This window comes from Panthera uncia, chromosome B1 (genome assembly GCF_023721935.1).
Source record: "Panthera uncia isolate 11264 chromosome B1, Puncia_PCG_1.0, whole genome shotgun sequence".
Taxonomy (NCBI): Eukaryota; Metazoa; Chordata; class Mammalia; order Carnivora; family Felidae; genus Panthera; species Panthera uncia.
The window spans coordinates 1628025-1655682 of NC_064811.1; the positions used below are offsets into that span (position 1 = coordinate 1628025).

Sequence of the window (27658 nt, forward strand, 5' to 3'; positions counted from 1 at the left end):
TAGAGGTAAAGCGGCGGCGGGGGCGGGGGCGGGGTGGGCGGGCGGACGCGGGCGGCCCTCCCGCCGGGGGCCGGACTCCGCGCGGGTTAACGGGCGGGCCGGGGCCGGGGCCGCCGGCGGCTAGCGCGGTGACAGCCTTCCCGCGGGCTGCCCGCGCCAGGTGCCGGCATCTCCTGGGTGCGGCGCGCGGCGCTGCCTGTGCCTCTGCCCACCTGCGCGCCGCTGTCACGGACCCGGGGGTGGTGCCATCTCGCCCCGCGCGGAGCGCGTCCTTGAAATTGCTGGTGTGCAATTCCAGGAGAATTAGGAGTCAGGTGACGAGCGGGGCTTCCCTTCGTAGTTGGGAGTGCTTTCAAATGTTGTTTCACGGCGGCTGCCTTCTGCATCCCTTGCAAGTGATGACTGAGTAGTGCCTGCCTCGAAGTTTTCTCTTTCGGCTCCGATACGGTCGTTTGAGAGCCACCTGACAGTCTTCCGGAGCCCAGCTTTTTAAAAAAGTTTTAGGGGTCATTGGGGGTCTGGTTACTCAGACATATATTCAGTGTCTGAACTTAAGGAATTTGAAAAATGAGTTTTTTCTCCCGTGTTGTTGATGAAAGCAGCAAGCACACAGTGCATGTACCAGTTGTGGATTGCTGCACCTTTGTTCCTCTGACATCGGTCACAACACTTCAGAAGACACGATGGTAGTAGGAGGGTGTGCACCTGACACGGTCATTTCCAGTCGTTCACTTGGCTACTGAAAGATAACGGACTTTGCGAAAGTCGCGTCTTTAGAACTGTTAAATTCAGTTCTTTTAAAGACATTTGCAATTAAAAAGAAAGCCTCATCAGGAGTATTTGTGTGCGAAATTACGAGGCAAACTGTTTTATGCAAGATTCTAAATATTGTGTAGGAATGGTCTGTAGTGAGAGCAGATACATGATTGCACGTGGTATGGCTTTCTGATGCTTTTGCTATTAAGTGAACACACAGTAACGCATGTGTACTTTCGTTTCAGTTTAAAGTATTTTCAGTGTTCTCTGTAGTGTAAAAAGTGCGGTTGTGGGAGCTTTCTTTCGATGATGTTGTCACGTTTGTTTGGGATCCTGGGTCATAGGCCTGGACTTCATTCTACAGAGGTTACCCTTTTCGAACACCCTGGAGTGCAACACAGGTGTAGTTGTTGGGGTCAAGGATGAAGTTTGGGCATTTGGATCTTTGAGCTGTAAATTAAGGGTAGTGTTTGCTGCTGCTGGGGAGGTAAGAGTAGGCCGTCTGCCTATGCAAATCCTTTACAAAAATGTTGATAATATTTGCTATAGCTTGGTGTAAAATATACCACTTCTACCCATTCAGTAAAAACAAGTTGGTGATACTATTGTTTCAGGTTTTAATAAATCCCATTTATTTTGCAATATTTAGCTGAAACAGTCTTCTTTTAGTTTATTATTCCAATCACATTACTCAAACTCATATATAACCATCTATCTAGTATGATTTTTGACAAGACTGCCTTACTGTTAAACTTATGAGTCAAGGTTTTTGACCACGATCCCCTGTGAGAAATAAGATATATTAAGACCTGTAGTGCCTGCTTCCTCTTACACAACAGAAGTTTTACAAAGTGGTGTGTATATATATATATTTAATGTTTTTATTTTTGAGAGAGAGAGAGCGAGCGAGAGCATGAGCATGAGCAGGGGAGGGGCAGAGACAGAGGGAGACACAGAATCCGAACCAGGCTCCAGGCTCTGAGCTGTCAGCACAGAGCCTGATGTGGGGCTCGAATTCACAGACCGTGAGATCGTGACCTGAGCCAGGTCAGGTGCTCAACCGACTGAGCCACCCAGACGCCCCTACAAAATGATATTCTGATATTTTTTTGTCTTTTCTATTTCATTCCGTTTCATTAATAAAACGGTTGTAGTACACAGAATTACTTTACTGTGTTCTATTGATTTGTGACTTGCGCTCTGAGAAACATTCTCTGTAAAGTTGTATCTTAAGTTTTTTCACTCATATGTGGAATTTGAGGAACTTAGCATGAGACCATAGGGAAAGGGAAGGAAAAATAAGTTACAAACAGAGAGGGAGGCAAACATAAGAGACTCTTAAATACAGAGAACAAACTGAGGGTGGATGGGGGGGGGGGGCAGGAGGGGAAGATGGGTGATGGGCACTGAGGGGGGAGGGGGAAGGTGGGGGATAGGGGAAAATGGGAGATGGGCACTGAGGAGGGCACTTGTTGGTACGAGCACTGGGTGTTGTATGTAAGCCATGAATCATGGGACTCTACTCCCAAAGCCAAGACTGCACTGTATACACTATATGTTAGCTAACTTGACAATGTTATTAAATAAAGTATCTTAAGTTTTAAAAAATCTTCACAAGTATTTTTGATAACAGTGCATGAAAGATACCCATGGTGGCAAAGCTGAAAGTGTTCTTGATAACTGATCACAAAAATTTTTACTGTAATTCTGAAGCCTCTGGATTGTCTCCCCATAGATGGTGAACTCTTTTGGGGAACCTTGTCTGGTGCAGAAGAGGCATTCAAAGAAGTGTTTGTCAACAAACAACAGAGAGTGGGTACTGGCCTTGCATTTCCAGAAGAAGCTTCTGATTGATTCCGGGGTTGCATCCTTTCCATTCTATGTAGGGTCACCAGGGCAGAAGGTATCTGAGAGAGGAGTAAGAGTGGAAGGACGGTCTGGATTCCCAGGAGGCGTCCTGTGTTCTGGGCACAGCACTGAGTGTTAGCCGAGGACCACCTTCATCAGGGTAGCTGCTCAGGCACAGAGGGCCTTTGTGCATGTGGGTGGCTTCTACACAGAAGTAAGGGCTGAGGGGTAAGTAGGAAGATACAGTGTAGCTTATAGAGTCTTTGGCTGCAAAACTTGAGTATACAACTTGATAGGCTCTGTGCCCTCAAGCAAGCTGTCAAACCTCAGGCTGCTTCAGTGTTCTAAGTGATCTGGCACCTAGCTTCTAGGGTTATTGTACGAATTAAATAAATAAACAGTGCCTGGTGGCACGCACTGTTACGTATGTACACAGTCATTATTTTCCAGGAGGCTGGGCTGGACTTTATTAAGGACTTTGCCACAGGATGCTATCGATCAAGCTTTTTCCGCTTGTGGAATGGGAACACAGTATGCGGTCAAGAACAGTGGGCATGGCTGGGTCTTGGATAAGCCCCGTTCTAATAGCCTCATTTGGTGGTCTGCTCTGATGCAACAATAAAGGGTTGGCCCTGAAATGAAAAGTTGGTGGTGAAGGGTATCATGAATATATCTTATTGTTTTGCATTTCTATTTTAAAATATAATTTTCATAATGTTCATGGTGTATTGAGTGAATAAGGAAGCTTATAAAACAGAAAACGTTTGTAGCTCATTAATAATTTAAAAACATATTTATTTATTTTTGAGAGAGGGAGAGAGAGAGAGCGCGTGAGCAGGGGAGGGGCAGAGAGAGAGAGAGAGGGAGAGAGAGAGAGACAGAATCCGAAGCAGGCTCCAGGCTCTGAGCTGTCAGCACAGAGCCCAACAAGGGGCTCAAACTCACAGACCGTGATATTGATCATGACCTGAGCTGAAGTCAGAGGCTTAACCGACTGAGCCTCCCAGGTGCCCCTCATCAATAATTTTTAAAGATTCTGTTTTTCTTGAATGTTTGTTTATATTTGAGAGAGAGAGAGCTCAAGTGGGGCAGGGGCAGAGAGAAGAGGGCAGAAGATCCAACAGCAGCCCGATGCTGGGCTCCAACTAAGGACCTGCGAGATCATGACTTGAGCCACCCAGGTGCGCCAGAGATTCCATTTTTAAGTAACCTCTACACACAGTGTGGGGCTTGAACTCAAAACCCCGCGATCAAGAGGCTCACGCTCTACTAACTGAGCCAGCCAGGCTCCCCACAATAGAAAACATTTGTAGCATGAACCCATATTTGTAAAATATCTGTGTGTATATATTTGCATAGGAGAGTCTGATACGATATGCGTCAAAATATTTTGTGGTTGGGGCGCCTGGGTGGCTCAGTTGGTTAAGCTTCTGACTCTTGAACTCAGCTCAGGTCTTGATCTCACGTTTTGTGAGTTCAAGCCCCGTTTTGGGTTCCACATGTAGCCTACTTGAAAAAAAAAATTTGGGGTGGAAATTCTGATGGCTTTCTTTTTTCCTTTTTGCACATTCCTCAAACTTTAAGACTTTTCTACAGTGAGTATTACTTACGGAGCAAAAAGATGAATAGTACTTTACAACCTGATATTACCAGCATTTTTTCTTTTTCAAATAAAACTGATCTTGGCTTTTTCACCTTTTAACAATTAAACATTTAGGTATTATATACAAAATAAAAATATTTACACAATCACAGTTCTGTTTTCTGAATGGGTGTGCAAAATTCAGTCACGCCCACGTTATTTGCAAAAACCAGAATTCCTCTATTATGGAAATTGACCCAGTCACTGGCTATTGGAATATCAACTTACACATAGTTTACACTCATGGAGGACTCAAAAGGGAATTTAGAGCTGTTTTTGTAATGCTGTTAGAGATTTGTAAAAGGAAGCCGTTTGGCGGTAGGGATCAAAGTACATTTCCAAACTGCGATATTAAAGTTTTAAAGTCAGGGGGCACCTGGGTGGCTCAGTCGGTTAAGCGTTCTACTCTTGATTTCGGCTCAGTTCATGATCTCACAGCTCTGGGATTAAGCCCCCCATAGGACTCTGCTCTGAGTGTGGAGCCTGCTTGGGATTCTCTCTCTCCCTCTCTCTTTGCTCCTCTCATGTTCTCTCTCTTTCTCTCCCTCTCTCTGTTTAAATGAATGAATGAATGAAGTTTTAAAGTCAGAGAAACCTGTTGTAGTAATAGGGAGCATTTGTAATAACATAAATCCTTTTCAGCAAGGAAAAGTGGCAAGAAGGAGATACTATTAATAATGTTTAAAGGCCATCCTACAGCACATTCATACATAGTTAGATGGTATGATTATGAATCTCGAGGCACATTGGGGTGTGTTGCAGGCATTGCTGCCGTGATGAAATGAAGTTCAGTCATAACTTTCTCCCTAGTTCACATTTGCCTTAGTGACCTGAGGGAGTATGTCAAATAAAGATCTAGAACCTTATGTGCTTTAACTAAGATTAACAATTTGGTGCAGCTGCAAGGAGCACCTGTGTGATTGAGTATTTTATGCATGTGCACACCCATGTAACCAGTATACCAAGATGCAGAATATTCCCTGTACCCTAAAATGCTTCCTTGTTCCCCTTTGCAGTCATCCCACCACTGTTCTGCATTTGGGCTGTATTTGAATTTCTCGTGAAAGCGCTCTGCCAGTGCTCTTTGGCTCAACGTTGAGGTGCACCTGTGTTGTTGACATAGCAACTCAATCTTTTTTAAATTTTTTTAAATATATTTTTAAATGTTTATTTATTTTGGTAGAGGGAGAGCACAAGCAGGGGGTGGTGCAGAGAGAGAGAGAGAGAGAGAGAGAGAGAGAGAGAATCCCAAGCAGGCTCTGCACTGTCAGCTCAGAGCCCTAATGTGGGGCTTGAACTCAAAGACTGTGAGATCATGACCTGAGCCTAAATCGAGAGTTGGATCCTTAATCAGTTGAGCTACCCACGTGCCCCATCATCATTCTTTTTCATGGCATACATCTTTTTCCATTGTGTAACTATACCACAGATTATCCATTCTAATATTGATGGATATTCAGGTTATTTTATTTTATTTACTTTTTTTTTTTTTTTTAAGTAGGCTCCATACATAACGCGGGGTTTGAACTAACGACCCTGAGATTAAGAGTCGTGCGCTCTACCAACTGACCCAGCCAGGCATCCCAAAGTTATTTTGTTTTATAGCTGATAAGCACATTCCTGTACACGTCTTTTGGTGGACATGAGTACTCATTTCAGTCGAATATCTGTCCATATATATCGGAGTGGAGTTGCTAAGTTTATGTGGTTTGACTTTAGTAGATATTGCCAGGCAGTTTTTCTAAGTGGTTTTATTGTATGCTAATTGAAAAATTAACATGTAGTAAAATTGATATTTTAAAATGTACAGGATTTTGGATTATATAGACACATCTATATAGATTAGTATAACCACTACCACTGTTAGGATACAGAACACTTTCTTGGCCCACAAAAGCTCCCTTGTGCAATCCCTGTGAGATCATACTCTCTTCCACCCCCTAAACTCTTGGCAGCTAGTACTTTGTTACTATGATTTTATCTGTTGGAGGAGTCATATAAATGGAATCATATAGGATGTAACTTTTTGAGGCTAGTTTATTTCACTCGGCATAATCACTTTGAGATTCATCCCAGTTGCATATACCAATAATAGATTGTTCCTTTTTACTGCTGAGTAGTATTCCATTGTATGGATATACCACAGTTTATTCATTTTCCCGATGGTGGACATCGAGGTTCTTCCCAGGTTTTGGTGAAAATGAATATAGCTTCTACAAAAACATTTGTGTACAGGTTTTTGTGTGGATTAAATTTTCATTTTTCTATAGTAGATACTAAGAAGTGGGAGCTGGGTCATATGGTAACATTGTAAGAAACTGCCAGACTAGTTTTCAGAGCGGCCATACCTTTTTGACTCTTCACCAGCAATGTCGAGAGTTCCAGTGACTCTGCATCCTTGCTAGCGCTACTTGTCCCTAGTGTTTATCTTAACCATTGTAATAGATGTGGTTTCAATTTGCATTTCCCTGATGTCTACTGATATTGAACACTTTTCATGTATTTGTTTGCCATTCTTGTATCCTCTTGGGTGAAGTGTTTATTCAAGACTTTGGCTATTTTTAATTGGGTTGTTTATTTTCTTGCTTTTGAGTTTTGAGAGTTGTTTATAATTCTGGATAGGAGTGTTGTTGAATATGCAATTTGCAAACATTTTCTTACAGTCTATAGCTTTTTTTTTCTTTTTTTGCAAAGAAAAAAATTTAATTTTGATGAAGTTCAGCTTACCAGATTTTTCTTTTATGAGTCCTACTTAAAAAAAAAATTTTTTTTTAATGTTTATTTATTTCTGAGACAGAGAGAGACAGAGCATGAACGGGGGAGGGGCAGAGAGAGAGGGAGACACAGAATCGGAAGCAGGCTGCAGGCTCCGAGCCATCAGCCCAGAGCCCGACGCGGGGCTTGAACTCACGGACCACGAGATCGTGACCTGAGCCGAAGTCGGATGCTCAACCGACTGAGCCACCCAGGTGCCCCTATGAATCCTACTTTTTGCTGTCATATCTGTAAACTCTTTGTTTTACGAAACTTCAGGTTATAAAGATTTTTTTTCCCTATGCTTTCTCCTAGAAGTTTCATAGTTTTACAGTTAGATCTGTGATTCATTTTGAGTTAGTTTATCTATATCTATATCTATATATATCTATATGTACATATGAACTATTCATATCTATCTATATATATTCATATTTTTTTTTCATATGGATATCCGGTTGTTCCAAACCCATTTGTTGAAAGGATATCCTTTCTCCACTGAATTGGCTTTTCACCTTTGTGAGAAATCAGTTGACCTTATTTGAGTGTGGGTTATTTCTGTACTCTCCGTTCTGTTCCATTGATTTGTGGGTCTGTTTCATTGCCTATACCATGTCTTAATTACTGCAGGTCTTAAAATTGAGCAAGGTGATTTCTCCAGCTTAAAAAAAAAATCTTTTAATGTTTATTTCTGAGACAGAGAGAGACAGAGCATAAGCTGGGGAGGGGCAGAGAGAGAGGGACACACAGAATCAGAAGCAGGCTCCAGGCTCTGAGGTGTCAGCACTGAGCCCGGTGCGGGCCTCAAACTCACAAACTGGGGGATCATGACCTGAGCCACCCAGGCGCCCCTGATTTCTCCAACTTTAAAGAAAAAAATATTTTGGCTATTTAGTTGTTTTGCTTTTCCATATATTTTAGAATAAGCTTGCCTATCTTTACGAATAATTCTTCTGGGATTTGAATAGAATAGTCTTAAATCTATAGATCAATTCGGTGGAAAATTGACACATTTACTATGTTGTTTTCCAATCCATGAACATAGTATGCATCTCTATTTGGTCATTTTTTATTTCTTTTTTTTTTTTTTTTAATGGAGATATAATTGACCTATAATTCATGTTTGGTTTCTTTCATTGGTGTTTTGTAGTTTTCAGCAGATGGATTCTGTACATGTTTTCCTAGATTTATACATAAATATTTAATTTTTTTCAACCTCTGTAAATGGTGTTTTTAAAAAAACTTCAGTTTCATTTATTCATTGCTAGTATATAGAAATGTAATTAAATTTTGTGTGTTTATCTTCTATCCTTTGATCTTGCTAAAATCATATTCTGGGAGTTTTTGGTGGATTCATTAGTATTTTCTGTGTAGAAAGTCATTGTGTCTGAGTAGTGGTTTTTTTTTTTTTTTTCCTTTGTTTTCTGTTATGTATGCCTTTTCTTTCTTTTTCGTTCTTCATTGCACTGGCTAGGACTTTTAGTACAATTTCCTTGTTCCTGATTTTAGGGTGAAAGCATTCAGTATTTCACCATAAAGTATGATGTCTGCTGTAGATTTTTGTAGATGCCCATTATTAGGTTGAGGAGTTTTGTTAATAGATGTTGAATTTTGCCAAATGCTTTTTTGAATCAAATTGATATGATCATGTACTTCTCTTCTTTAGACAGCTAATGTGGTAGATCACATTATTGACTTTTTTTTTTTTTTTTTTTTGACATTATTGACTTTTAAATATTGACTCAGCTTTGCATTCCTGGAATAAACCCTTCTTGGTCATGGTAAATTACTCTTTTTTGGTTGTGGGATTCACTTTAATATTTCGTTGAGTGTTATTGCATTTGTTGTTATGAAATCTATGTCAATAGTTTTCTTATATATTGTTCTTGCCTGGTTTTGGTGTTAGTATAATGTTGACCTGATAAAATAACTTAGGACTTGTTCTTTTCTCTCTATTGTAGTGTGTGCTTTTCAAAGAAAGGGCTCATTTCATCTAAGTTGTTGAATTTATGTGTGTAGAGTTGTCAGTAGTATTCCTTTATGTTTGTTTTTTAAGGTTTTATTTAAGTTTATTTATTTATCTTGAGAGACAGCTTGTGCTGCATGCATGGATGTGGGGAGGAGCAGAAGAGAGTAGAGAGCTGAAATCAAGAGTTGGACACTTACTGAGCCATCCAGGCACTCCTTGATTTTAGTTTTTAAGTGATCTCTACTCTCCTTGATTTTAGTTTTTAAGTGATCTCTACACCAGTGTGGGAGTTGAGCTCATGATCCCAAGATCAACAGTTGCACGCTGCACCGACTGACAGTCGGGTGCTCCTGTAGCATTCCTTTATTATCCTTTTAATATGTCTGTGAGGGTCTGCAGTGATGTTCCCTTTTTCATTCTTGATATTGAGTATCCTTCCTTTTTTTTCTGCCAGTCTTGCTAGAGATTCTTCAAGTGTTTCATCTTTTTGAAGAACCAGCTCTTTGATTTTTTCCCCCCTGTTTTTCTGTTTTTGATTTTGAATTTTTTTTGACTCTGCTTTATTACTCTGCTTTTGGGCTTACTTCGATTTTACTTTTTCTAATTCCTTAAGCTACAAGCTTAGATTATTGATTTGAGGCCATTCTTCTTTTCTCTAATATATGTATTTAGTGCTGTAAATTTCCCTGTAAGCCATGCTTTTGCTGTAACCTCCTCGACTCACAGGTTATTTAGAAGTATGTTTAATTTCCTGTTATCGTTCTGTTACTGAGTTCTAGTCTCATTCTAGTATGGTCAGAAAACATGCTTTGTATGATTGTAATTTTTTTTTTTTTTAAGTTTATTCCTTTTGAGAGAGAGACAGCGTGACCACATGTGGGGAAGGGGCAGAGAGAGGGAGAGAGAGAGGCTCTGCAGCCATGGGTCTCGAACCCATGACCTGTGAGATCACAACCTGAGCTGAAGTTGGACACTCAACCGGCTGAGCCACCCAGGCACCCCTGTATGATTTTAATTCTTAAGAAATTTTAAGGTTGTATGGTCTGTCTTGGTGAATACTACTTATGGGTATAAAACATATATTCTGCTATTATTGAGTGGAGTGTTCTCTGAATGTTATTTAGATCCAGGTGGTGATGATTTTTTGAATTCTTTTATATTCTTGCTCATTTTTTGTTTGATGCTAACATAGCCACTCTAGCTTTCTTTTCATTGATATTTGCATGGTATATTTTTCTATTTCTTTACTTTCAACCTCCCATATAATTATGTTTGAAGTGTGTTTCTTCATAGACAGTTACTTGATTAATTTCCATTCATTATGTATGTTTTTACTTTATAATATGTATGTGAAATATACTTATTAACTCTTATTAACCCGAGGCCTTTGTTCCTGGGCCTAATTGCTGGGCCTAATTGCTAGTTGAATATCTATTTGGTGCTAGTATAGGTTGCTTCTGTCATTGTATAGCTTTCTTTATTGGACTCTTTTTTTTTTTAATCTTTATTTATTTTTGAGAGAGAGAGAGAGAGAGAGCGAGTGGAGGAGGAACAGAGAACGAGGGAGACACAGAATCCAAAGCGGGCTCCAGGCTCCAAACTGTCAGCACAGAGCCCGACGTGGAGCTCGAACTCATGAGCTGTGAGATTATGACCTGAGCTGAAGTTAAATTTTTTTAAAAAATTTATTTATTTTTGAGAGAGAGAGCATGAGCAGGGAGGGGCAGAGAGAGAGAGAGAGAGAGAAGGAGACACAGAATCTGAAGCAGGCTGCAGGCTCTGAGCAAGCTGTCAGCACAGAGCCTGATGTAGGGCTTGAACCCACAAACTGTGAGATCATTACCTGAGCCAAAGTCAGATGCTCAACTGACCGAGCCACCCAGGCGCCCCAACCTGAGCCAAAGTGAGATGCTTAACTGACTGAGCCACCCAGGTCTCCTTTATTGGACTCCTGTTGACCCTATAGGCTTTCTTTCTTTTTTTTTTTTTTTTAATTTTTTTTTTCAACTTTTTTTATTTATTTTTGGGACAGAGAGAGACAGAGCATGAACGGGGGAGGGGCAGAGAGAGAGGGAGACACAGAATCTGAAGCAGGCTCCAGGCTCCGAGCCATCAGCCCAGAGCCTGACGCGGGGCTCGAACTCACGGACCGCGAGATCGTGACCTGGCTGAAGTCGGACTCTTAACCGGCTGCGCCACCCAGGCGCCCCTAGGCTTTCTGAACTCATTGGCTGGAACACACTGGCATGGAGACACAAGCTGTCTTTAGAGGGACTGTGATCAGTACGAGTTGCGATCAAATAATTTGTATCTCATGGACCTACAAAGTTTTTATTTTTTTTTTTTACCATAGAAATCAACTTTAGTTTGTAAACTGTCTTAGAGTAATTCCAATAATATATATGGCATTGGCTTATCCCATTTCCTGTGGAAATTGAGTTTTCCTTTTTAAGATTTTTAAATAATCTCTGCAGCCAATGCGGGGCTTGAATTTATAACCCCAAGATCAAGAGTCATGTGCTGTACCAGTTAAGCCAGCCAGGCACCCTGACATTTTTCTCTTAAATATTTTGAGTACAGTATAAGTTACATCTTGAAACTGAATGAGAAGTTGGGGAATTTAACTTCTTTTGGCCCAGGATGTTTTTAATGACCTTTTTATTTTAGGGGCACCTGGGTGGCCCTCATGGTTCATGAGATTGAGCCCCGAATTGGGCTCTGTGCTGACAAGGCAGAGTCTGCTTCACATTCTCTCTCTTTCTCTCTGCCCTGCCACTGCTCGTGTGTGCATGCACACACATGCTCTCTCTCAAAATAAATAAATAAACATTAAAAAAACCCATTTTTTTAAAAATTTTATTTTAGAATAATTTTAGACTTACAGAAAAGTTGCCAAGTTAGTATAGAGAGTTCCCATATTCCCTTCAGTCAATTTTTTCTAATGTTGACATCTTATGTAACCTTGGTATATTTGTCAAAACCAAGAAATTGGTTGGTTGGTTATTTATTTATTTATTTATTTATTTATTTATTTTTGAGAGACAGAAATGAGTAGGAGAGGGGCAGAGAGAGAGAGGGAGACACAGAATCTGAAGCAGGGTCCAGGCTTGGAGCTGTCAGCACAGATCTCTATGTGGGGCTTGAACTCACAAACTGGGAGATCATGACCTGAGCCGAAGTCGGACACTTAACCGACTGAGCCACCCAGGTACCCCGTTTTAAAAAAATTTTTAACGTTTATTTACATTTGAAAGAGAGAGACAGAGACAGTACGCGAGCAGGGCAAGGGCAGAGAGATGGAGACAAAATCTGAAGCAGGCTCCAGGCTCTGAGCTGTCAGCACAGAGCCCGACGTGAGCCTTGAACTCATGAGCTGTGAGATCATGACCTGGGCCGAAGTCGGATGCTCAATTGACTGAGCCACCCAGGCGCCCTATAAAGTTGGTACAATATTATTGACCACAGACTTTATTTTCATTTCACCAATTTTTCCACATATACTCTGTTTCTATTCCAGGACCCAGTTTAGGACATCATCTTGCATTTAGTGGCCCAGAATTTTAATTTTGATTATTTCTAGCTGCCTCATCTATGGGATGGGAAGGTTAATTTTTATTTTTCTGAAGGAAGGCCTACAAAAAGCTGAATAATACTTATGTTTAAAGTATGATAGTAATTTTATATTAATGCCAAAATTCAGTGAAATTGTTAAGTAGTAGTTTGCTGCAATCTAATTCTTTCTTTTTCTAATTCTCTTCATTCTTCTGTTAATGCTTGGTAATTACTCCACTGTTGAAAGTAGCCCAGCAATGTAAACATTCCCCCCAAGTTCTTGTTGAGAGGTTAGTCCCTTCTTTAGAGGCCAGTGAAGGAAGGTGAGGACTTGCCCCTGCAGGTGCATCCCTGGTTGGTGGTCAGTACAGCTTAGAGAAGAGAGTCGCCAGCCCCTTGCCAAAGCTGTTTGGTTTCTTTGGATAAAGAAATCCCATAAATGAATTCTTGACCGTGCTTATAATATTGCTGTTGCTTTCTGTTTTTAGAAGAATAAAAAACAGCATCCCTTATTAACTGGCTTAAATTGCAGCTACTGTCAACATTCTCCCTTCTTTTAAAAGAATAATAGGTCAGTTATATCTCAGTTTAAAAAAGGTTATTAGGAAAGTCAGGTCTGTCAAGCAGTCATTACAGTTCAATGCCTCTCCACAAACTGCGAGTTGGACTGGTTTTTTTATGTTTGCACGTTTTGTAGGTGCCCACACTGGTATCGTGGTTGGAATGCTGGGATCGGCAGACCATAGACTCGTAGGACTGTAGACCTGGACAGGCTACAGCACAGCACATGTTTTTGCTGAGCCGATATTTGCTCGCTGAGGAAGCTGAGGCCCCAAGAGTTGAGTTGGGAAAATCCCTCTAATTGTCCTAGTCAGCTTCCCCTCTTGCACCTTTCAACTCCTGGTGGCGCTGGTCACTTACCAGTGATCTACCCGAGATGCAGAAAGCCACCTGTTATCCTTGCCTTCCTCGCTCTAATCTCTGTCGATACGTTTTCTGTAAGCTCTTCTCTGGGAGCGCGCTCTGCACTACATCCTCCCCCCTCCAGGTAACCCTGCCTCTTGTCTGAGCATCTGGGGGTCCCCGCTGTCCTTGGATGACACCTGAACTCGCTCTTCCACGCCTTGCCTGACCGACTGTCTGGCCGAGTGGAGAGGCTCTCATCCTGGCTCCTGCTTCCTTCCACTTTGTTGTCCTGCTGCTGTCGCCACCTGTGTCTGACCCGGTAGCCGTCACACCGTTCTGCTTGCAAGATGTGGCTGTGTCCTTCTCGTCTGTGTGCCTTTGTTGGTGCTGGTGCTGCAGTGTTTCTTTCCCTTCTTTGCCCAGTTAACTGCTGTTTCTTTCTAAGAGGTCATGGGCTGTCCCTGTGGGAAGCGTGCCTCCTTCATCCTCGGCCAGGCTGTTGCCGCCCTTCTGGGTTCCCTTGGTGTCTGTCCTTAGCTCAGCCACCACACGCAGACTGGATTGGAACCCCTAGTTCGCTGGGACGTTTTCTTCCAAACCCTGCTCTGTGCCCATAGCGCACACTCAGAAAGCGTGGCTCTGCGGACAGTCTGGTTGGTGTCAGCTCCTGCAGTTCCTGCCTCTTTCCCTTTTTTTCTGAAATGTGCTGTATTCTTTGTCTAATGTGGAAGAAAGCGTTGCACTCTTTTTCCAAAGTTAATCTTATATTCCAGGGGTTCTTACCTGATAGATTTTAGTGAGTCTGGTTAACCCATGGAAACTCACTGCAGAATTTATGTGAGTACATTGTCTTGAAGTCTGTTCAAAACCTCTCTGTTCTTTCTCTCCTGGGTCTGGAGTCTTTCATCCTTTATTGGGTTATTTTCCTTAGCATTCAGATTTTTTTTTTTTTAATTTTTATAAAAAATTTTTTTTTTTTTTACATTTATTTATTTTTGAGAGACAGAGAGAGACAGTGTGAGCAGGAGAGGGGCAGAGAGAGAGAGGGAGACACAGAATCTGAAGCGGGCTCCAGGCTCTGAGCTGTCAGCACCGAGCCCGACGCGGGGCTCGAACTCACGGACTGTGAGATCATGAGCTGAGCTGAAGTCTGACGCTTAACCAACTGAGCCACCCAGGCGCCCCTAGATTTTGAATTGCCCATCTTCCCTTCCCCCTTAGTCCTTCTCTTGACCTTGCTTAACCACTTAAGATACCTTTCAGTCTGACCCTGTTCTGCCTGTTGCCACCAAATAACTTGAAATACTGGTGAATGATATTGGTTAATATTGGTTGCTTCTACCTTCTTTATCCTCAGTTCCTGTTTTATTCCCTTATCCGCCTATCACCTTAATCAGCCTTCCCAGAGGTCATTAAGTGATAATATTGTCACCAAATCCTGTTGTTCAATCCTGATGTCCTCTGAGCTTGTTGCATTTGATCTTGCTTATATATACCTTTCTGGAGTCTCTTTTGCCTTCTTTAAATGGCACCGTCCTGGCTCTCCTCCTCACTCTTGGCTTTGGTTGTCCTCACCTGTTCCTGCACTTAAGACACTCAGTTTGATGTAGGTGATTCTACGTCCCATTCTTCCTCTCAGGTTCATTCTTACACTTGATGATTTTAATGTGTGGTAGAGATTTCTGATAACAGCAACTGGTTGATCAGCCCGTCTGTAACTCTGGGGCTGTATGTACTTGCTTCCTGAGTGATGGTTGAGGCCTTTCCCCTCATCTCTGGCAAGTGAACTCAGCCTGTCCATGTTTATTTATTTTATTTTATTTTTTTTTTGAAAAGTTAAAAATTCCTTAATTTTTTATTTCTGGTACCACTACCACAATTTACAGGGCAATATACCTGATGTAATGAAAAGAAAAAGAAAAAGACAAAGCTACAACAGATAAAAGACCTCAGGAATGTACATCTAATTGACACTACATTGCATTAATCAACAGCTGCACTTTTTGCAAACTGTGGCTATGACAGTCCTGAACAAGAAGGGTTTCCTGTTTAAGCTGCAGTAACTTTTCTGACTATGGATCATCGTTCCTTCTGTGGCAGATTTTTACAGTTCCTCTAATGCATTTGGGACGACTGTCTCAAAGTAACCTGCAGCTTTCCTGACAACTCCTCGCTCTCTCTCCTGCTAAGAACTGTAGCCCTTTTCTTCTGAAAATTTTTAGAACCTTCTGCTACCATATCCACCACTTCCACCACCAGATCCATAACCACCACCATAGGGACTGCCCGAGCTTCTTCCACCAAAACTGCCCCCCTTCACGGGTCCATAATTTGATTGCTGTTGTCCACTATAATTTCCAAAATCATTATAGTTCCCACCACCACCAAAATTTCCTCCTTCATTGTGACCATCATATCCTCCACCACCGCCACCGTATCCACCTCCTTGGTTTCCATATCCTGGTCCACCTCCACCATAGCCTCCTCTACCTCTAGAACCAGGCCCACCACCATAGTTGCCACCATCACCTCCAGATCCATTATATCCACCATCACCTCCTCCACAGCTACCTCTGCCGCCACCACCTCCACCACCATAGCCTCCTCTTCCACCAAAGTTTCCACTGCGGCCAAAGTTACCACCACCTCCAGAGTTTCCTCCACGACCCATAAAGTTGCCAGATCCACCTCCGTGACCTCTTTGCGATCCAGCAGACTGCATTTCTTGGTTAGAAAGGGCCTTTTTCACTTCACAATTATGCCCATTAATAGTGTGGTATTTCTGAACAACAGTTTTATCAACTGTATCATGATCATCAAAAGTTACAAAAGCAAATCCTCTCTTTTTTCCACTCTGCCTGTCCTCCATAACTTCTATGGTTTCAATCTTGCCATACTTTTCAAAGTGATCTCTCAAATTATATTCTTCTGTATCTTCTTTAATACCACCGACAAAAATTGTCTTCACAGTTAGATGGGCACCAGGCTTTACAGAATCCTCTGTAGAAACAGCTCTCTTTGGTTCCACTACACGCCCATCAGCCTTGTGTGGTCGAGCACACGTTGCTGCATCCACCTCCTCCACACAAGAGTAAGTCACAAAACCAAAACCCCTGGAACGTTTTGTTTGGGGGTCTCTCATCACCACACAATCTGTAAGTGTGCCCCATTTTTCAAAATGTTCTCTTAAACTATCATCTGTAGTTTCAAAGCTCAAACCACCAATAAACAGTTTTCTCAACTGCTCTGGTTCCTTTGGATCATGGCCCTCCATTTTGAGACTGGACTGGCCTCTTCCAACTCGAGTTCCCAGCCTGTCCATGTTTAGACTAAATTCTTCCCTTCACATTACAGAATGAGTAGTGAGGTCTGTTTACTACATAATTTATCACAATAGTTTTTTTTTTTCTAATCAATTTAAAATTTATTTTTTAGGGGCGCCTGGGTGGCTCAGTCGGTTAAGCGGCCGACTTCGGTTCAGGTCATGATCTCGCGGTCCGTGAGTTTGAGCCCCGCGTCGGGCTCTGTGCTGACAGCTCAGAGCCTGGAGCCTGTTTCAGATTCTGTGTCTCCCTCTCTCTGACCCTCCCCCATTCATGCTCTGTCTCTCTCTATCTCAAAAATAAATAAACATTAAAAAAAAATTTTAAATTTATTTTTTAAATATATATTTATTTTGGGGAGAGTGCAAGTGGGGGAGGGACTGGGAGAGAGGGACAGAGGATTCAAGACAGACCCTGTGCTGACAGGCTCACAGAAGTGAGCCCAATGTGGGGCTCAAACTCATGAACTGAGAGATCATGACCTGAGCTGAAGTCAGATGCTCAACTGACTGAGCCACACAGGCGCCCCATCAAAATAAGTTTCTTTTAAAGATTTTTTTGTATTTTTATGTATGTATGTATGTATTTTTTAAATGTTTATTTTTGAGAGAGAGAGAGAGAGAGAGAGAGAGAGAGAGGAGAGATATCATGAGTGGAAGAGGGGCAGAGAGAGAGAGGGAGACAGAATCCTAAGCAGCCTCCAGGCTCTGAGCTGTCAGCACAGAGCCCAGCATGAGGCTCAAACTCACAATCCCGAGTTTAAGAGTCAAATGCTCCATTGAGTAAGCCAGCCAGGCACCCTTCAAAATCAGTTTTTGCCTAAAGATGTATGTGGTTGTGCTTTGGACGCAGTTTCTGTATCTGTCAGGTAAGACTATGCTAGGTAATCTTAAGGATCTTTTCCAACTTTGTTATTTTTTGATGGTCAGTCCTTTGGTCACACACTGTCAGAGATTACCCGTCACCTACTGCGGAGGTCTCTTAAGGGAGGGGTGCTTGAGAGGCGCACTGGGAGTGGAGCAGGTGCTCCCTGCTGCTGCGGGAAGAATGCTTTAGTCCTTCCATTTCCCAGTAAGACATTATGCCTAACAAACACTTGTTACGTGAATTGAGATTGGTGCCCTCACTTGCCCTGTATTTGAGGCACGAGTCTTGCATCGTTGCTGAGGTGTCCTGAGGCAGGAGAGGAAGTTTGTTCCCTGACAGTGTGAAGCCTGTGGCAGTTAGAGAGTGCTCATTAAGTATGTTCGTGAATTCTGCTGTCTAATTTTAATTAAAGAGGTCTCCACAAAACAGGTAGTCTTCAAAGAAACCCTGGATTGAAGACAGTGCCGATAATGAAAGCGTATGGAACAATCAGGAAATTGATGGCACCTCCACTGCTTCCTGCATAGGCTCTTTATTAGCCACGTAATGAAGTCAGGAAAATGATCTAAGCAGAGCTGAGAACCGACTCTCAAAGATGATTTGAAGTGTGGAGTTACATGCAATTTTATTAACGATGAGCCATACCCAGAGTGGTTATCTTGCCTTGAAATGTTAGGGAAGGAAAGTAGCGAGCCTTTATAGTCAGCAAAGTGTTTGCAAACTAAGCGAGAAACAGCTGTAAATTTTGTAGCAGTGTTTAAAGTTCTACATTACTCGATCTGGTACTTTATAAAATTTCATTAAGCTTAAGGATGAGCTCCTGAGGGTTTGTATTTCTGAAAGGTTCAGATGCAGCAGCAGCTCTAGCTAATTGCACAGACAGACATGCAATACGGGGAATTAGGAGGATACAACATTACGGAAACGACAGACGGAACAGGTCTCTCTCTGGGCTGGGCTCCCGAGAGTGACTTCCAGAACAAAAAGTACAGCGTTCAGCTGTGGGGTTGGTCTGGTCGGGCCAGTCTTTGGCATGTGCTGTGCTCACCTAGCACTCAGAGCCGGAGTAGCCACCTAGCATTGGGGGAAGTTTGTTCTCCAGCAGCGGGGAGCGGGGAGGCAAGAAGGCTGAAATAGTGCAGAGGAAACAAGATGGCACCAAAATAAATACATTACTTTGTCAGCGAATACTTTCAGAGTATTCATAGAAAGTATTGCAGAAGGTTTGAAAAATTAAATTGTTAGAATACATTGTGATGAACACATAATGGGGGGTTTGTTCTGGGATGATGGAAACACATGCTTTTTTTTTTTTTTTTTTTTAAGTTTATTTTAAGAGAGAGAGAGTGTGTGCAAACAGGGGAGGGGCAGAGAGAGAGAGAGAATCCCAAGCAGGCTGTGTGTTGTCAGTGTGGAGCCCAAACACAGGGTTCGATTTCACGAATTGTGAGACCAAGACCTGCGCTGAAACCTGCTTCTAAACAGGTTTTGTGATAGGGTCCCCTCCCTAAGGAGAGAGAAAAGGAAGGAAGGAAGGAAGGAAGGAAGGAAGGAAGGAAGGAAGGAAGGAAAGAAAAAAAGAAAGAAAGAAAGAAAGAAAAAGAAAGAAAGGAAAGAAAGAAAATCTCAAGGTAATCAATCTGGCTGTGTGCCTACGAGACAACATCCCTCACGACCTTGTAAACTGAGACTACTTAATCAGACTGCAGGTATATGTGTGTTACCATATGTGGGAGACAAAGAAATAGAAAGTATATTTTTAAAAACTATGCCACGTGACGTTTGGTGTCAGTTCTTTGGGTACGAACCCAGCTGAGTGGTGCCGGCACCAATAAAGTTGTTTCCTGGAGATTAAAAAGCCTCGGTGTGTCGTCTGCGAGAATCATGCTGCAGTTTCAAGTTACGCTTTCTGTAGATTCGGGTTGAGGACTGTTGTGGTGTGTGTGTGACGCTGAGTATCCTAGAGCATACGTATCCTGAAGTGATTTTGTAAAAAGTTTTGTTTAAGTAATCTCTACAGGCAATGTCGGGCTTGAACTCACAACCCTGAGATCGAGAGTCGTATGCTCTGTCCACTGAGCCAGCCGGGAACCCCGAAATGATTTCTTTAATTAACAGGGGTTTGTGGAAAAATAAGGTATAACTGGCGATGGAGCAGCCACTGTATTTATTTTAAAAAAAAAGTGAAGATTTTTGGGTAGGGTAGGATGGCAGAAAGAACAGCACACGTGAGTTTTATTCACCACGTGATGCATGAATAAGTTCTTATAGCGACAAATTGAAGCCAGAATCCTATAAGGGATCAGCCTGAGCCCTTTACAAAAGGAGTGAATCTTTACAGTGTTTTGCAATGAGATGGAGAATAAGTATGAGCTTTGCTGGTCGTCTTGTGGCAAAATTAAAAGCACTGCTTATTCTGAAGGTGAATCGAGTGTTTTTCTTTTACGCAAAGACAAGTGTTCTAAATTTGCTGATCTTTTCTGTAATAATAAGTGGCTTTCAGTAGAAAGCTACCTAACAAATTCAGTGTTTTTGAGAAAATAAACAGTTAATCTGCCCCCTCAAGGTAAAGGTGACATTTTATCAATGAGTGGAAAATTGCTTTTTGAAAGAAACTCTTGCTGTGGAGAGCATCTTGAAGATGGGCGTTTAGAGTTGCCGCCACTATGTTTTGTTTTGTTGCTAAGAATATAAATAGGCATCTTACTGCACACTTAAACTGGGGGATGAAATTGTTATACTGTCTACGGAAGCTTTTTGGAAAGTTTACTTCTGAGCTTATTAAAAATACAAAAACGTGATATGCCTCCTGATTACTGTAAAAACAAAGAACTGTGAGGAAGACAAACATTGAGTAGCTGAGGGGGGCCTGGGTGGCTCACTCAAGTCAGTTAAGTGTCTGACTTTGGCTCAGGTCATGATCTCGTGGTTTGGGAGTTTGAACCTCAGATCAGGTTCTCTGTTGTCAGTGCAGAGCCCGTGGAGCCCGCTTCGGATCCTCTGTCCCCTTCTCTCTCTCTGCCCCTCCCCCACCTGCACTCACTCTCTCAAAAATAAACAAACATTTAAAAAATTTGACTAGCTGAATTTCAGCAAAAATCTTTGTGTAATTGATTGATGGGATTGAAAATTGATGAGCATGATTTAGTAAGTGCAAATGATATATGGTATTTCTTCCATTTAGATCCGTGTGTATTTAAGGGAGAGGGACCTTTTTCAGTAAAGACTGCTGGTAAAACCAGCTTTCTAAATAATTGAATTTATCGTGCTCCAAAGATCTGGTTTTAACACAAAGAATATTATACCAAGATTTTGAAAAATAATAAAGTACATTCAGTCACACTGGCTTCCTTAAATTTTCTTCTCACGATTCTTTGTGATATAAAAAAGTTCTTCAGGTTTGTTAATAAGTATGCAAAAAGGATTTCATTTAAAAAAAAAATGTTTATTTTTGAGGAGGTGGGGACCAGTGGATATGAAGCGGGCTCTGTGCTGACAGCAGGAAGCCTGTTGCAGGGTTCAAACTCATGAACCCTGAGATCATAACCTGAGCTGAATCCGGCTGAGCCGCCCAGGTGCCCCCAAAATGATTTCATTTTTATCTTATTGTATGTTTTTTCGTTTTGTGTATTTTTTATTGTATGTCAGTTATATTCATCAACTGCATCTGAATGCCTTCTGTGTTACTGGTTAGAGATGTAGGACGATCTCCAAGCCATGTCCTTGAGCCATGCCTGGATGTACAGTCTGTTAGGTGGGTGGGGGTTGTGTGCACTCCGGTCTGCCTAACCGAGAGTCCTTCTGGAGGAGTCCACCTTCTGGTGAGCAAGGAGGACCTCTCTCCAGCGGGGTCCTCTCCACCTTTCTCCACCTCTCCATCTTGTATTTTCTCATTCATTACATCTGGACCTTGGCTCCCTATCTCTGCTCTTCAGGAAGGCTTTTTCTCCCACATCCTTTTTCTTTGCCTGCTCCCCTTTCCTTCTTTCTGGTTCTGCCTCCTGAGAATCCTACTCTTCTTTGTTATTCCAGGCTTGGTTCTGCCTTCTCCATTCAGCTTGCCCTGATTCTTCCCCAACTAAAGCAATTACCTTGAATGACACTGAACACACTTGTATTCACCTATGCATTTATGGCCTCTTACTAGATTAGAAGTTTATTGCATGAAGAAAGATTTTAAAGCATAGTACCTTGTTCAAAGCTAATAAGTGTTTGTTGAATGACTCAAATGAGATGTAGAATTAGAATTTTTTTAAGTTGTTTAAAAACTTCACTGTAACATTTGTTATGTAGAAATTTTCTACCATGTGAATTTAGACAGAGTCTAGCTAACTTAGTCCAGATTTTCAAACATACTAAATTAAAAGGCTTAGTGAAACATTCTAGGCCAATATTTCCCACAGCAAGGTGTGAATGCTGTTACCAGGTATAGTTACCACAGTGTAAGGAAAAATAAGAGGGGCATTACTATGCAAAAGGAGGGATGATTATTTGGGGAATTGGGACTTAAGTCTTAGGAGGTGACTGGCTGGATACGTTTTCTTGTGTACAAAGTCGATTCCAGATTTTAATTGATTCTGGAGTGTGGAAGATAACATTGTCTTTCCTTTCCTGTGGCGTGGAAACTCATGATTGGGTAGGGTTAAGTCTTTAGGTCACTCTGGGGCTTGAACAGTTTGTTTCAGTATTGACCAGTTACTTATTGAAACACTCGGGGGCTTACTCATGCAGCCTCTTGTAAAGAGCCAACTGATCAGAAAGAAACTCGTGTGGGGCTGAGAAATTGTAATAGAAAATTTGTTGCTAACAGTGGTGGACTGTAACTTTCTAAAAACTGTATTTTATTTAGCAGTAATATGAAAGCAGTTCAAAGTGGGTTTATTCAGTCATATTTAAACTGTTTAATGAGCTTAGTGCAATTTGTCAGTTTTTTTAGTTTTAAAAAACATTTTTTTAAAGTTTATTGTATTTTTGAGAGAGAGAGAGAGAGAGAGAGAGAGAGACAGAGACAGAGAGACTGAGACAGAGAGACAGCATGAGCAGGGGAGAAGCAGAGAGAGAGAGCAAGAGAGAGGGAGACACAGAATCCAAAACAGGTTTCAGGCTCTAGGCTGTCATTACAGAGCCTGACACAGGGCTGGAATTCACCAACCGTGAGATCATGACCCTAGCCAAAGTTGGACGCTTAACCGACTGAGCCACCCAGACAGACACCCCGTTTGTCGCTTTTATTTTTATTTTTTTGTTTTTTGTTTATTTTTTTTTTTTTGTTGCTTTTAATAGTGAAGAGTTCTGGTGTTTAATATCCTGAAATACTCTTTTTTAAAAAATATTTATTTATTTTTGAGAGAGAGAGACAGACAGACAGAGCGTGAGCGGGGGAGGGGCAGAGAGAGGGAGACACAGAATCCGAAGCGGGCTCCGGGCGAGCCTGACGTGGGCGGGGCTCGAACTCAGGAGCCGAGAGATCACGACCTGAGCCACCCAGGTGCTCCCCATCTTGAAATGCTCTTGAGAGCTGTGAGGAAGACTCCAGGCATACCTGAGATGTGTCTTCCTTCATCATGTATTTAGAGCATCTATTATGTCGGGAGTTGTTCTTGGCACTGAGGACACATCAGTGAACAGAGCTCACAAAGATCTCCCTGTCCCTTTTCGTGGGAAGAGACAGTAAATTAATGAAGTGGTAGGATGGTGAGCGATGAGGCAGGTGTGTGGGCATGATGCTTCCAGGGTTAAGTGGGGGGATCCGGGAAGGCCTACTGAGCAGAGACACAAAAAGGCAATGAGGGAGCAGAGCTATGTGGACATATGGATAAGAGTGTTGTAGACAAAGGAAACAGCAGGTGTCAAGGTCCTGTGACTCTCCTTTATAATTTTAGCTAATTCTACTGAAGTAAAAGATGCTTTCATAATCATTTGGACTGAAATCTTTATCTAGAATCTGGTCACAAAGTCACAGATTTCTGGATGGTCCCGTTCACATGTTCTTCCTTAGAATTGTAGGACTGGCATATTGTCATGGTGAACAGAATTTGATTTCATCTCCTTCAGATGCTCTTGAAAGTGGAGTTGTATTCTTAGGGGCAGATGCTGGATAAGTCACTTGTATCTGGAGGTTAAGTCACTTGTATCTGGAGGTTTTCACAGCTCATATTAAATAACAGACACTTCGAGCATGGCTTCTGAAATTGTGACTGACTTCTAAATAGCCCAGCATTCGTTCACTTCAGCAGTAGTGAGTGGAGTCTGCAGTTGCCATGTGCTCATTCTAGGGGCTAGTTTGAATCTGTGCTTCTTGGACACATCATCTTTCTTGGGTTTCTACATGCGGGGTTGAATTAGTTGTGTTCAGGTCTTCCGTCTGTAAGAAAGCAGTACGTTCCGTCAGCCATTGCTAACTTGGTCATTTTAAGTTCAGAGAGTAATCCTGAGCCAAAGAGGCAACTCTGAATATCCTACTTAAGAGTTTGGATGATGTGCTCTAAGCCAAACCTCCATGTTTTTCCTCCATGTATTTTAATTAATTCCCTATGCTTTAAACATGCCCTAAGTATTCCCTGAACTGCGTTAAGAATAGTACGGCTGTCGGTCTCATCTGTTTACTCCTCCTTGCAGGGGTCATGGCAGTCTCTGGTGTGTGACACCTCTCTTGACTGGAATACTTGAAATCTTTTCTCCCCTTCATTATTGAAGTCCCCTGATGACACAGGAAATAAGCCTTCCCAGGTTTGGATGTAAGGCAGCGTGCAGTTTGGAGGAAGGTATGCGAAGCACGCCATGGGCACGGGACTTGGAGGGCTCCTTCCTAGAGCAGAGCTTGGCCAGAGGGGCCCTGGCTTGATTTTAGTCCTCCTTCCCTGGGCTGGGAGCTTTTGTTCCAGCCAAATCTCCCACTCAGCTGGGCTGCATCTGATCAGTCTCCTAGATCCAAGTGGAGCTTTCCAAGGGACCACACCAGTGCCTCGTCCCCTCCCTCCTGCCCCTCCCCGCCCCGTCCTGCTCTCTGTTGTATTCCGTCCTGCTCTCTGTTGTATTCAGGGTTTTTCAGATGGCAGGAAACAGAAGGCCGCTCAGTTTAACTTCGAGCACTGCCGTACGGGGGCAGCTGCGGCACCCTGCCTGTACCATCGCTGCTTCTCGATGTGAGCTGGCTTTGCCGAGCCTGCCTTCTGGCGGGGGCCCACCTTGTCTCTGGGTCCTGCTCTTTGGTGATTCTGCCTGCAGTGTGGCCTGAGTCCTTCCTTTTCGCAGCCTCTAGTGATTTCTGGCTGATGTCGCTTTGTATTTTGATTCCCATTTCTCAGAAGTGGACTAGGGCATGTTTTCATGCTAGGTGTCATCTTGGGTCCCTGGGCACGCTGGGGTGGGCTGCCTCCCCTCCTTACCTCCCACCCCTCTGTAGGCATGAAGGAGAGGGCAGGGCCTGGGCTGCTAAGCAGGGGGAGACTGTGAGGACACTCCCTGATGAGAGCCACCTTGCAGACAAGCTTGGGGACACACACCTGTTAGAACAGTGCACTTCTGTTTCGTTCTATGTAAAAAACTAGGAGTTTGGAAGGGAGGGGCTTCCCTCCCTGAGATAGAAAGTTAATTTTATTTAAAGATGTCTTGGGAGAGGAGAGTTTGACTGATAGATGTACACAGTGAAATCCTAGACCAGAACTTTTTATTTATCACTTTCTAAATTTTGCTCAGGATGTCAAAACCGATTATAAAGACTGAATTTCAACTAAAAGGTAAGCTCAAAGTAACATTTCAAGCTTTCTTTTTAATCCCCTTTCCCCCTAAATGAAGTCCTTCACGGTGCCTAAAGGAAACCAGATTGTCCAAGAATGTGGCCTCACAGCAAAGGCTGGACTGGGGACCTGGGCATTTTTCCAGCCTTGCCAGGAATTCACTGTGTGACCCGGAGAGTCTCTTGTCCTCCTCTGATTTGTAAAATGAGAGATTTAGGTAAGATTAAAGGTTGCAGGCTAGTAGGCCTGGCTGCTAACTTGAGGGTGGGAGCTGTCAGTAGGCCAGGTAGTAGGGAAGCCTGTGCCACGCCCTGCCCTGCTGGGGAACTGGGGTCAGGGGCCTGGAGGAGGAGCAGTGGGAAGTGCCCTGGTGCGACCTTGAGCGCTGGGGCCAGAGTTTGGGTCTTTTGATTAAGGGCAGATAGAGACAGGTAAGGGCTTTGAAAAGCAGAGCAGACATCCCCCGCTGCAGTGAGGGCCATGGTTTGGCCCACATCTGAGACACCTGGGAGAGTGAGGTGGGTTGAATGTGGGAAGGTCAAAGCAGATTCTTAGGAGTCTGACTTCAGGCACGATTTCCCCCTGGAATAGGAAATACCCCGGAAGGGCTTGGCCTGGGGGCAGGTCTCACGCTGTGTTAGTTGCCTCCTACTCCTACACGCTGTGTAGGACCTCCTACTCCTTGATTCACAGCACATGCCCAGCATCAAATAGGTGTCAGTGTCCTTTTGCCTTCTCCCCTATTTGCCTGCTTCATTTTATGCTCCTTACTCCCCCCGCCCCCACTTCTTAATCTGCTCTAGTCTGATAGGTTTGCTTATGTGGACAGGCATGAATCTCTTGAATCTCTCTTTTCAGAGATTGCGTGTATTTGCTTATTTCCAGGTGGTGTGAGGCACAGGTCTTGTTCTTCTTCTTCACGCAGCTCCGTGTCAGATCATCTGTTGGTGCGTGTGTCACGTTTGTCCATCTGTCCCCACAAGTGTCTGCTGAGTGCTGGATTGTCAGGCTCTGGACAGACCTGGAGGGCCTTGTCTGACACTCTGACACTGGTTTTAATCTGTGGGAACATGGGAGGGTCTTGAGCAGAAGAGTGATGTACTGTGACTTAGGTGGGTGTAAGGGGCAAAGACTGAAGCAGGAAGACCAGTTAGAGGCCTGGTGTCAGGCGTGGGGTGGGCATTTGGCGGGGGGCTGGGGTGCACCCCCTTGATTTCTGCGTAGGGGATGGGTGCAGGTGTCTTATCAGGAACACGGGTGTTCTGCGCCCAGGCAGGCTGTCCCCCACACTAAACTTGCTGGGTCTGCTCTCCTTCTGGTTTCTTTGCGTTGGATGACTCCCGGGTTCTCTGGTTTACTGCTGCCACCGTGTACATTTGGTTTTGGACATGTTGAGCCCCCTGGCCTTGAGACGACCAAGGCAGATGTGGATTAGGCAGTTGTACCATCAACATCTGATTTTTGCCCTTCTCTGTGCCCGCGGCTCCCTTCCCGCCGCAAACGATGGTCTGTTTTGCTCCCAAGCTGGGTTTTTGCCCTTCCTACCTTCTCTGGTGTGGCCTCTTCTCTACCTCTAGTTGTGGGGTTTGTTCTCCCAGGCTTCGGATAGTGTTCTGGGTTATTTACGCTGATGTGAGTGTTATCTAGTTGTATCTGTGGAACAAGGTGAGCGTAGGGTCCTCCTGCTCCACCATAGACAGCCCTCTCCACCATAGACATCTGAGCCCCAGGCCAACTCCTGAGGGTTGAGTGTGTCTTGATGGTGTGGGTGTGGCTGGTGGAGGGAAGGCATTGGTGAGGAGAGGCCAGGAATGGGCCCTCGAGGTTCTGTAACACTCAGAAGCTGTGACCCCTCTTGCATTATTAATGCTTACATCTAACTGCCTGAAATAGACTTCAAACAGAGGAATTTTCAATAAATATTATATGCTTAGCTTTTTTTATTACATGAATTAATCATTTGGCGTTAATTAAAAAATGAAAATGAAAATCAGAAGCAACATTTATTTGTCAATTAATTCTGGTTACCAAAGAATTATTTGGGTACAGGTAGTAGGTCTCTGTCCTGTTGGAAGTGTTGAAAAGCTGAATGAAATAAAAACTTACTTAGAATAAAAGGTTCCCACTCTTTTGGGTTCATGACCCTCCTCTGGGAAAGGAGGCCTAACGTCCTCCCCCTCTGTCTGCTGGTTCACACTCCTCTGACTGACTCCCTTCCAAATACTGGACTTGCTCCTGGCCCAGGCCCTGGTTTAGGGAGAGTGCTGACCCCCCCCCCCATCCACGGGAGAGGGAGGGAGCA

At 43.1% G+C, this 27658-nt stretch overlaps 2 protein-coding genes across 2 annotated transcripts in view; one reads left to right on the forward strand and one right to left on the reverse strand.

Moving 5' to 3' along the window:
• Positions 1–27658, forward strand: part of FAM193A (family with sequence similarity 193 member A) — a 163555-nt gene that overhangs the window by 2035 nt on the left and 133862 nt on the right. The gene's annotated exons all lie outside the window — the stretch shown is intronic.
• LOC125922565 (heterogeneous nuclear ribonucleoprotein A3-like) lies at positions 15423–16732 on the reverse strand. The gene has a single exon (XM_049630186.1). It carries the CDS (start codon positions 16699–16701, stop codon positions 15646–15648), a length of 1056 nt encoding a protein of 351 aa, XP_049486143.1. The 5' UTR covers positions 16702–16732; the 3' UTR covers positions 15423–15645.

Coding starts and splice junctions, on each gene's coding strand:
- LOC125922565 (XM_049630186.1), bottom strand. CDS start 16,701: ATGGAGGGCCATGATCCAAAGGAACCAGAGCAGTTGAGAAAACTGTTT.